Genomic DNA, 12,209 nt, shown 5'->3' with positions numbered 1-12,209 from the left:
ACTGTATGCGAAGTGGGAAAAATGTGTTTTTGCTGTGTTTTCGTATGGACCCCGAGAAAGTCTGTGCGGTGTTGGACTGGGATCGACCTGAAAATCTAAAAGCGCTTATGCGGTTTTTGGGATTCACCAACTACTACCGTAAATTAATCTTGAACAATTCAACTGTGGTTAAACCGTTAACAGACATGATTAGGAAGGGGGTCGATTTCTCTGTTTGGTCTGAGGCGGCATTACAAGCCTTTTCTGCTGTGAAGAAATGTTTTGCTTCAGCCGCTATTCTGGTGCAACCGGACGTGTCTCAGCCATTCATTGTAGAGGTTGACGCATCCGAGGTAGGTGTCGGAGCAGTTTTGTCGCAAGGTCCTTCACCTAGTAAATGGCGCCCATGTGCTATTTTCTCAATAAAACCTTTGACTGCTGAAAGAAATTATGACGTGGGTAGAAGGGAATTGCTGACCATTAAGTTGGCTTTTGAAGAATGGCGCCATTGGTTGGAAGGAGCAATTCATCCAATTAAGGTAATTACTGATCACAAAAATCTGGCGTACCTTGAGTCGGCTAAACGACTGAATCCAAGACAGGCCAGGTGGTCGCTGTTTTTCACCATATTTAACTTCATTGTCACCTACCGCCCTGGGGCTAAGAACATCAAGGCGGATGCTTTGTTGTGCAGTTTTCCTGGGGGAAGGTGATTCTAAATATCCTAGTCCTATTTTGTCTGAAGGAGTAGTCATATCTGCCCTATATCCTGATCTTGAGGCTAAGGTGATGGAGGCCCAAGAGGATGCTCCGGACTCTTGTCCTCCAGGGAAATGGTTTGTTCCTTCAGTCTTTTGTCATAAGGTATTTGAGGAACATCACTGTACTGTCTTGGCTGGACACCCTGGGAGTAGATCCACTATCGATCTCATCTCGCGCAGATTTTTGTGGCCGGGGCTGCGCAAGTGTGTTGAGGACTATGTGTCAGTCTGTTGTACCTGTGCTTGCGCTAAGATGACACATACTTGGCCTTCAAGATCTCTTCTTCCGTTACCCATCCCGCCCAGACCTTTGACGCATTTGTCCATGGACTTTATCACGGATTTACCGAATTCTTCGGGGAAAACCGTGATCCTGGTGGTAGTTGATCGGTTTAGAAAAATTGCGCATTTTATAGCAATGCCTGCTCTGCCTAATGCCAAAACTCTTGCACAGGTATTTGTTGATAACATCGTGAAACTACATGGCATTCACTCTGATGTGGTGTCTGATATGGGGACTCTGTTTGTTTACAGATTCTGGAAAGCGTTCTGTATTCGACTGGCGGTACAATTGTCCTTTTCTTCGGCTTTTCATCCTCAGTCAAACAGACAGACGGAGCGCACCAATCAGAATCTGGAGACTTACTTGAGATGTTTTGTTTCGGAGAACCAGGAGGAGTGGTCTTCGTTCTTGTCGTTAGCTGAGTTTGCCATTAATAACCGTAGACAGGAGTTCACTGATAAGTTGCCGTTTTTTGGGGCATATGGATTCCATTCACAGTTTGGCACATTTTCTGGTTCTCAAACTTCCGGTATTCCTGAGGAGGAACGATATTCCTCTTCATTGTCTTCAATTTGGCGGAAAATTCAAAATAACCTGAAAAAGATTGGCAACAGGTATAAGCGTGTGGCTGACAGGAGACGTATGAATGGTCCGGACCTGAGAGTGGGTGATTCTGTGTGGCTGTCCACAAGAAACATTAAAGGATAACTGTCACATTTAGACCCTAATTTCAATTTTCATATATGTAGTTACTAATAACATGATATTCCAGAATCAGTTACTATTAGACTGACTTACCCCATATTTAATAAGATTCAGCCCTTAGCAACCAGTCTGCATAAAACTGCAATTTCACTATTCAGTTAAGATGACCGCCACTGCCCTCACCCTGAGGCTAATCCCGCCTGCCCTCACTAGCCAGTAACAATAGCCCCCCAAAAGTGTCAGTAACCAGAGCCCTCCCCCTAAAGTGTTAATCTCCTGCAGCACAAAGGGGTCCTCTTACCACATGTTGCTTTCATTTATACACTGAGCAGATGGCAGATCTCCCTTCCCTGGTCTGCGCTGCTTCAACTCTGCATTCTCCAGCTCTGCTGAGTGAGGGAGCGTCTGCCAAGCGCAGGGACAGGGAGAAGTGCACACAGCCCAGGCACTGTTATCAGCTGCTGGGGAGGACCTGGCTTTAATCATTTACTTACAGTCCCTGGCTGTCAGTAATGGGACCTTGCACGCTGCATCCTCCGTCCTTCAACAGAGGGCGGACCATGCCTAGCAACCCTATTTTAAGCACAGGTAAAAGTAGGCAGTACAGGGAACAACAATGTGGAATTAAGGGGTAATTGAATACACAGTGAAAAGTTGAAATAAGGCCACCAAGGTGATATTAATCACCACAATCCAATACTCCAACAAAAAAAAAAATATATGACAGTTATCCTTTAAGCTTAAGGTACCTTCTTGGAAGTTGGGCCCAAGATTTATTGGTCCATATAAGATCACTGCCATTGTTAACCCTGTAGCCTTCCGTCTTGAACCTCCTTAGGCTTTTAAAATTCATAATGTATTTCATGAGTCGTTGTTGAAGAAATGCGTTAATCCTGTTGAGCCATCCTCCTTGCCTCCCGCTCCTGTCATGGTGTACGATAATTTAGAATTTCAAATCAGCAGGATTGCGGACTCCCGAGTTCTCCGTAGATCCCTCCAGTGTCTCGTCCACTGGAAGGGTAACGGACCAGAGGAGAGGATGTGGGTTCCAGATGTTAATGCGAATTGCCTGGTGAAGGCATTTCACAGAGCCCATCCTGATAAGGTCGGTCTTGGGTGCCTGGAGGTAACCCGTAGAAGGGGGGGTACTGTCACTGTCCCTTAGGTGACTGATGTCAGGAAAGAGATTGGTTGAGCATGGAGAAATCTAACAGCCTCCTTGATTTCTCTTGATTCAGTGTTGATAGGGTTAATGACCACTTCCCTTTAGGCTGGGTTCAGACCTGAGCGTCTTTGATATGCGCGTTTAACGCGCGTTTTTGACGCACGTTTTTTGCAATAGTAAACGCGCGTTTGACGCGCGTTTGTGTGATTGACTGCAATGTCCTATGGCCACAAACGCGCTGTAAAACGCCCCAAAGAAGCTCAAGTACTTGTTTGAGCGTAGGGCGTTTTACAGCGCGTTTTTCAGCGCTGTAAAACGCTCAAGTGAGAACCAGGGCCATAGGGAAGCATTGGTTTTCATGTGTTGAGCGTTTTACAGCGCGTTTGAACGCGCTGTAAAACGCTCAAGTGTGAACCCAGCCTAACTCAGCTGTTAACCCACCCTTATGACTATGCGGCTGATAGCTTCATTTGGGTTTGGCTGAGTTGGTGTGAGATCTTCTCTGGTGGTTCCTGTTCTTCCATCTCTACAGAAGTGTTGCGTTTGTTTGTATTTGTTATATTCCCTGTTGTATCTGGGCCTGAGACAGAGACTTCCATTCGTCCATCTGGGGAGGAATGGGTTGTCTCTGGTCCTATACTTATTCCAGGGCCTTATTGAGAAATCAGGGCCTAGGTATCCTGCTTATGAATATTCCTATCTTCAAGGTCTCATCATATTGATAGGTAGTCAGGGCCCGGATTAGGGTTGTCTAGGAGGTGACCTGTTTCTTCCCTAGTTTCCAGGCCCAGTTACTGTTCCCCTTCCCTCCTGTGTTCAGTGTGGAGTTTGCCCCCTACGCTGATCGTGACATTATCAACTGCTGCTGGATTACAGGATGGTCGTAACCCCTAGAAAGGAGCAGTGTATAGTGTAATGGAAAAATGAATAAAGCCAGAAAAAGAGGCAATATGGACAATCACAATACATTAGTAAGTGCCTTGTATTAACTTTCTTTACACGATAAATGCCATTTACTGATGTGAGACAACCCCTTTAAATTCCTTTGGATTGGTCATCAGCATTTGATTAGTGGGTGTCCCAGGTGCCGGATAACCCCTTTAACTGAACAGCAATAATTCATATGAATTAATGTTTATACAGTAATTTGAGAGGGTGATATACTGATGCGGTATCCTCCTAGATATGTAGCCTCGTCAGATGAAACTAGAGATACAGTCTGATTTCTCTCCTACTTTGGAAGCTCAGAAGAAATATCTAATAGTATTCCTACCACCAGCCATTGCTAGTGCAGTGAAATATTACAATATCTTTTACCTGCTGAGTCTTTCTGAATTCCTCAAGCAATTTTAAGGCCATTTCATAGTCTTTCAATAAATGGTATGCGATTGCATAACCAATCCATGAAGCTCTTTGCATTGGGCGCAGCTGAAGAAGCTGATATCTGGTTTCCTATTATAAAAAAAGACTACATGTAACACATACAATAAGAACTCATTAAACACAGTACAAAGACTTCTGAGATGGGTTTCCCCTCATATCATAAAAATGGTACAGAATGGTGTGTAATAACAAGGGTTCACACTAGCGTTAGGGATTCCGTTATGGCTTTCCGTTATAACGGAAAATAACGGAATCCATAAGACGGAAGGACGGATCAGTTCTGCTGCCTATAGACTTGTATTATGACGGAATGCAAAACGGAAGCCTTTAAAAGGCATTCCGTTTGCTCTCCATCCTAATAGAAGTCTATGGGAATCAAAACGGATCCGTCTGGGTCCCGTTAAGCAAGACGGAAAACAAAGTTCTGTCGACAGGACTTTGTTTTCTGTCTTGCCTAACAGGACCCAGACGGATCCGTTATGCTTTCCCATAGACTTCTATTAGGACGGAAAGCAAACGGAATGCCTTTTAAAGGCTTCCGTTTTGCATTCTATCTGGGCATTCCGTTATTTTCCATTATAACCATGTTATAACGGAAAGCCATAACGGAATCCCTAACGCTAGTGTGAACCCACCCTTAAGGAAAAAACCTTACTCACCTTTAAAGTGTCCTGCTGCCCCAGGGGCACTGCTCACGTCCCGGCCAGGCCTGCAGCAATCATGTGCTGTTTATATTCAATCAAAGCACTCCCCTGTGTACAAATAATAGGCTGACAAACGAGTCTCACTTTGACCCTATACTTGCAGTTTCTCACATACAATTCAGCCTCCATTCATTGGTATTATGATCAAGCGGATGAGGAAAAAGTTCCTCACGCTTCAGAAGTATCTTCAATATATTTGTAGCTTTATTCTTCTTGATAAAAGACATATATGGCTCACAGGCCCTTCTTGTTCAGAGGACGCTGAGCTGTACCACACTAGTTCATGCGCGACGTTTCGTCGGCCACGCCCCCTTACTCCTGCGTGAACATCAGGTGGAACTAGCGGGCTTAAAGGCTCCATACCATGGGTGGGGTCTATTTTTATATTATACACCCTATTTTGAGAGAAAATTAAATAGTTACAAAATAAATGTCACAAAAACACCTTGAAATTACAGATGTCATTTAACCCTTTTGGTTTTAATGTCTCCATTTTTGTTATCCATCTAGTTTCATGTTGCAATAATTTGCGTTTTTTTCTCATCTGTTCCTGGTTTAACATATTCTAACACAACCCATTTTATTTCATTCCATCTATGTTTCTTTTCCTGACAGTGTTGCAACAATGTGGTTTCCTGGTATTTTTTCTCTTTCTATTCTGCTGTCTGTTGCATCCATGCATCTCCTTCTGTTAGATTTAGGTTCATTTAGTCTCACTCGTATTTCCCTTTTAGTTTGTCCTATGTACCACTTGCTGTAAGGACACCTCAATCCATATATGACATTTTTAGTCATACATGTGGCATAATGGTACATAGGAATTTCATATCCTTCTCTTGGATGGTTAATGTTCTGTCCTCTTAAAATTTGGTTACAGTTCATACAGGATAAACAGGGAAACGTGCCCTTCCTTTGAGGGGCTAACAAAGTTTGTCAATCTTTTTTATGTATTTTTATGTCCCCCTTAATTAGTCTGTTTCCTATTGCTCTTCCTTTTCAATATGCAAACCCGGGTTTGTTTTTGAACAGTCTACCATACTTTATCATATTGTAATATGTCCCAATATTTATTGATTTTTTTTTAAAATTAATATTGCATGATGATCGTATGTCCCTATATACAATAGATGATCTTTAGTATGCTTTGTAATCTTACTTTTTAATAAAGACTCTCTGGGAATTTGTTCAACTTCCTTTTTTATATTATCCATCATATTTTTTGGATAGCCTCGCTTAATAAATTTATGTTGTTATCAGTTTTTCCTGTTTTATATAATCAGTATTCTTTTTGGCTAGACGTTTTGCTCTTATCAACTGACCTAGTTTAGGTATACCTTTAAAGGTATGTCGGGCGTGGTGACTAGTGTAGAGTAGGGTATTATTCTTATCTGTAGGCTTTGTATATAATGTAGCATCAAACCCTCCTTAGTGATTTCTACACCCAAGAATTGTATAGTCCTAGTGCGATAGTGTAACTGGAATGTAATAGATTCATGGCATGTGTTCAGATATTCAATAAACGCTAGAAGAGACTGTTCACTAACTTTCCATAGTAGGAAAGTATCGTCCACATAGCGTAGCCATGTGGACGTACTTTTTAGTTTTCCAGGATTAAAAATAAAATTATTTTCAAACATAGCCATGAAAATATTAGCAAAACTCGTGCTGCAGAGGACCCCATCGAAGTCCCCCGCAGCTGCAAGTAATGTGCATCGTCGAATCTAAAATGATTTTCGGTTAGGACAAATTCCAAGAGTGTCATAAGAAAGATGATAGTCCTGGTATCCATTGTTGCATCAACACAATACCTTCTTGTTGTGGAATATTGGTATATAGACTTTGTACATCAAGGGTACAGAAAAATGTAACATCCTGACTGGTTTCTTTTTCCAATGTTAGGCTACTTTCACACTCGCGTTTGGTGCGGATCCGTCATGGATCTGCACAGATAATACAACCGCATGCATCCATTCAGAACGGATCCGTTTGCCTCATCTTTAACATTGCCAAAACAGATCCGTCTTGAACACCATTGAAAGTCAATGGGAGACGGATCCGTTTTCTATTGTGCCAGATTGTGTCAGTGAAAACGGATCCGTCCCCATTGACTTTCAATGGTGTTCACGACGGATCCGTTTTGGCAATGTTAAAGATGAGGCAAACGGATCCGTTTGACTCCGCATTGTCAGGTGGACACCAAAACTCTGTAAGCAGCGTTTTGGTGTCAGCCTCCAGAGCGGAATAGAGACTGATCGGAGGCAAACTGATGCATTCTGAGCGGATCCTTTTCCATTCAGGATGCATTGGGGCAAAACTGATCCGTCTTGGACCGCTTGTGAGAGCCCTGAACGGATCTCGCAAACGGAAACCAAAACGCCAGTGTGAAAGTAGCCTTATAAGAAAATCGGTTGTATCTACAAGACACCTATCAAGTTTTTTAACCTTTTTTTGTAAAAAAGAATCAATGTAAATTGATAAAAGCTGCAACATGGAGTCCATACAGGACACAATTGGTCGCCCCGGGGGGTTAACACGATCTTTATGAATCTTGGGCAGCAAATATAGGATTGGCACTTTAGGATGCTCACAGAGTAAGGTATCTGCAGTTTTTTCACTAATGATACCAATTTCAGTATATTCAGTTAGCAATATTTTTAGTTCTCTTCTAAAAATAGGGGTAGGGTCTCTTAAGTTTTTCATAGACATTTTCATCATCCAATTGTTTTAGTGCCTCTCCTATATATCCATCCCCTATATATAATTATAGAGGTGTCTTTCTTTAATCCCTCTAGCATTACTCTTTCTTTTCTAGTGCAATTGTTTTTATTTTTATGAACTTCAGTCCATTTTAATAGAACTTCACTAGTTACACCCTGTTCAAATGATTTCAACATATCACATGCTATGTCCGGGTCAAATGTGCCTCCTCTTTTCAAATTGAGGGGGAGCGCATTCAAAGGGGACACCTCAGTTTTAGCAGTCATGTTTTTTTCACTCCAAAACATTTTAACCCGCAGTTGTCTGCTACGCTATGTGGACGATATTTTCCAATGATCGAAAGTTAGTGAACAATCTCTTCTAGCGTTTATTGAATATCTGAACACATGCCATGAATCTATTACATTCCAGTTACACTATCACACTAGGACTATACAATTCTTGGGTGTAGAAATCACTAAAGACGGTGAAGGAGGGTTTGATGCTACATTGTATACAAAGCCTACAGATAAGAATAATACCCTACTCTACACTAGTCACCACGCCCGACATACCTTTAAAGGTATACTTAAAAGTCAGTTGATAGGAGCAAAACGGATAGCTAAGTCTACTTTCACACTGGCGTTTTGGCTTTCCGTTTGTGAGATCCGTTCAGAGCTCTCAGAAGCGGTCCAAAACGGACCAGTTTTCCCCTAATGCATTCTGAATGGAAAAGGATCCGCTCAGAATGCATCAGTTTGCCTCCGTTCAGTCTCCATTCCGCTTTGGAGGCGGTCACCAAAACACTGCCTGCAGCGTGTCCGTCTGACGAAACTGAGCCAAACTGATCCGTTCTGACACACAATGTAAGTCAATGGGGACGGATCCGTTTTCTATGACACAATCTGCCACAATAGAAAACGAATCCGTCCTCCATTGACTTTCAATAGTGTTCAAGACGGATCCGTTTTGGCTATGTTAAAGATAATACAAACGGATCCGTCCTGAACGGATGCAGACGGTTGCATTATCTGAATGGATCCGTCTGTGCAGATCAATGACAGATCCGCACCAAACGCCAGTGTGAAAGTAGCCTAAAAAGAATACTGATTATATAAAACAGGAAAAACTGTTAACAACATAAATTTATTAAGCGAGGCCATCCAAAAAATATGATGGATAATATAAAAAAGGAAGTTGAACAAATTCCCAGAGAGTCTTTATTAAAAAGTAAGATTACAAAGCATACTAAAGATCATCTATTGTATATAGGGACATACGATCGTCATGCAATATTAATTTAAAAAAACCATCAATAAATATTGGGACATATTACAATATGATAAAGTATGGTAGACTGTTCAAAAACAAACCCGGGTTTGCATATCGAAAAGGAAGAACAATAGGAAACAGACTAATTAAGGGGGACATAAAAATACATAAAAAAGATTGACAAACTTTGTTAGCCCCTCAAAGAAAGGGCACGTTTCCCTGTTTATCCTGTATGAACTGTAACCAAATTTTAAGAGGACAGAACTTTAACCATCCAAGAAAAGGATATGAAATTCCTCTGTACCATTATGCCACATGTATGACTAAAAATGTCATATATGGATTGAGGTGTCCTTACAGCAAGTGGTACATAGGACAAACTAAAAGGGAAATACGAGTGAGACTAAATGAACCTAAATCTAACATAAGGAGATGCATGGATGCAACAGACGGCAGAATAGAAAGAGAAAAAATACCAGGAAACCACATTGTTGCAACACTGTCAGGAAAAGAAACATAGATGGAATGAAATAAAATGGGTTGTGTTAGAATATGTTAAACCAGGAACAGATGAGAATAAACGCAAATTATTGCAACATGAAACTAGATGGATAACCAAAATGGAGACATTAAAACCAAAAGGGTTAAATGACATCTGTAATTTCAAGGTGTTTTTGTGACATTTATTTTGTAACTATTTTATTTTCTCTCAAAATAGGGTGTATAATATAAAAATAGACCCCACCCATGGTATGGAGCCTTTAAGCCCGCTAGTTCCACCTGATGTTCACGCAGGAGTAAGGGGGCGAGACCGACGAAACGTCGCGCATGAACTAGTGTGGTACAGCTCAGCGTCCTCTGAACAAGAAGGGCCTGTGAGCCATATATGTCTTTTATCAAGAAGAATAAAGCTACAAATATATTGAAGATACTTCTGAAGCGTGAGGAACTTTTTCCTCATACGCTTGATCATAATACCAATGAATGGAGGCTGAATTGTATGTGAGAAACTGCCATCACGTGCTGCCCATTGTTCACACGACTACTACTCCCAACCACTGGCCTCAGCAGTCGTGTGCATGAATGACATGTGATCACTGAGGCTAATGATTCCCTGGATCAGGAGGGACACAGGACTGCTGCAAACTCACAACGCGGTGGGACAAAGGGTTCACGGCTCACCACTGCGATGACTACGGCAAGCAGTAAACAATGAAGGGAAGGCTGTGCTCGCACGCACGGAGCGTGGCCTTCTCTTCAAACAGCTGATTGGCGAGGACATGGGAGGTTGTCCTTATAGGTCTCTGTAGGGACAGGAAGCAAGAGAGTTTAAAAGGCCTCTCCAATGTCTTATAAATCACTACACCAGAGTTTTCCCAATGTTATATATTTAATATATTTAAATTCCCAATGTTAACAGCACATTGTTATTATATTAGTATATATAAATTAAAAAAATATATATTTATTTTTTGAAGGGGGGGGGGGGGATAATGTAGGTGCTGTCATGTTGGACTCCTGGAAAAACAATTACTGATTAGACTAATTAGTGATTTCCAGAACATAACAGCACATGGGAAAAATAACCAATCACTTTAACTTTTAGGGGGGGACCACTGCTTGAAGGACCGTCCGGCCAAACATCAAATTCTGATTGGTGAGAAGGTCCAGACGATAATGTTTACAGGAAGTATTATAATTTGTCCATGTAGCTGCCCTACAGATCTGATCTATCGTGGCATTAACTTTCTCTGCCCACGATGTTGCCATAGCTCTGTTCGAATGGGACTTAATGGAGATTGGACAGTTTTTTTTTTTGTAAAGAGTATGCCTCTCGAATCGTATCCTTGATCCCTCTTGCCAAGGTTTCTTAGTAACTTTCCGGCCTTTATTCTTTCCCCAATGCTGAATGAACAAATTAGAATCCTGTCTCCAAGATTCTGTTGACTGAAGATATTTAACTACGGCTCTCCTCACATCCAAGCAATGAAAATGCTCCTCTTTGGTATTTGGTAGCGAATACCAGCTCCTTTTGGGCCAGGCCGGAGTAATTAATAGCACCTTTGTCGTGCTCTCGTCAATCTTCCTCAATACTGCTGGAATAAGAGGAATTGGTGGGAAGGCATAGGCGAAGTCCATGTCCCAGATTTGTGACATCGCATCCACTGCTAGAGGATTGTCCCTTGGATTTAGAGAGTAGAAACAGCTCGTCTGTGTTTTTACTCTGGTCGCAAATAGGTCTACCTGAGGATGACCCCATTTGTGACATGCTCAGGAAATCTGTCGTAGTGTTTTCCTTGCCCTTTAGATGTAGGGTTGAAATTGATAATACTTTGGACTGGGCCCAGTAAAAAAATCTGATTTGACACCCTCTGCAGCAAGGAGTTTTTGGTTCCCCCCTGGTGTTTGAGGTAACACACCGTAGTGATGTTGTCTGAATATCCTTAGGTGTTTCCCTTTTACAATATTTTTGGCCTGTTTCAGAGTCTTCAGTCGTTAGTTCTTATAAATTTGAAGATCCCAAATCCTCTAGAGGGGACTATTCTCCCTGAAAGTATTGATCCGCCACCTGGGCTCCCCAGCCTAACTTGCTGGCATCTGTGGTCACTGTCACAATTGGATCCAGTTTCTAGGGGATTCCTTTATGTAGGTTGTTCGGAACTAGCCACCAGTTTAGGGATTTTTTTTTACCCCCGTGGTAGGGGATATCCTACTGTCTAGGGATTCCTGACTCTTGTCCCAATGAGATAGGATCAATTTCTTTAATGTTCTTGAATGAAAATGAGCCCAGGGAATCATGGGTATGCAGGATGTCATAATGCCCAGAATTCTCATTGCCTCTCTGATTGTGCAATTTCTCTTCTTCTTGAACTGTTGGAACTTTATCACCAAGGTCTTTTGTTTGGGTATAGGCAGAAAATACATTTCTTCCACTGAATCTAGAAGGGTACCCAAGAAGATCTTCCTGGTTTCCAACCATAGATCTGATTTGTCATAGTTGATAATCCACCCCAATATTGCTAGCACCTGCAGGGTTATCTGAAGATGATCCTTCAAAGTCTCCTGAGATTGGGCTGTTACTAAAACATTGTCCAGATATGGGATAATTATTTTGTAGTGTCTTAGGCGAGCCATCACTTCAGTTTGGTAAAAACCCTCGGAGCTGACGAAATTCCGATTGGCAGACATTGAAATTGAAAATGACATATGTAGCTGTCCACCTTTATGGCAAATCTCAGATACTTTTGATAATGAGGCTG

The 12,209-nt window shown here is 41.8% G+C and overlaps 1 protein-coding gene across 2 annotated transcripts in view; it reads right to left on the bottom strand.

Moving 5' to 3' along the window:
• NAA16 (N-alpha-acetyltransferase 16, NatA auxiliary subunit) overlaps window positions 1–12,209 on the bottom strand; it is a 62,926-nt gene that overhangs the window by 33,337 nt on the left and 17,380 nt on the right. For both annotated transcript variants that reach the window (XR_005777694.1, XM_040425399.1), the window contains exon 5: window positions 4,211–4,345. Coding sequence is in view for 1 of the 2 variants with exons in the window: in XM_040425399.1 (XP_040281333.1) it covers window positions 4,211–4,345 (135 nt within the window). In the remaining variant the exon portion in view is untranslated. The remainder of the gene's footprint in view (window positions 1–4,210; window positions 4,346–12,209) is intronic.

This window comes from Bufo bufo, chromosome 3 (assembly GCF_905171765.1).
Source record: "Bufo bufo chromosome 3, aBufBuf1.1, whole genome shotgun sequence".
NCBI classification, from domain to species: Eukaryota; Metazoa; Chordata; class Amphibia; order Anura; family Bufonidae; genus Bufo; species Bufo bufo.
The sequence above is the reverse complement of the archived record's forward strand: the minus strand, read 5'-3'. Positions and strand labels throughout refer to the sequence as shown.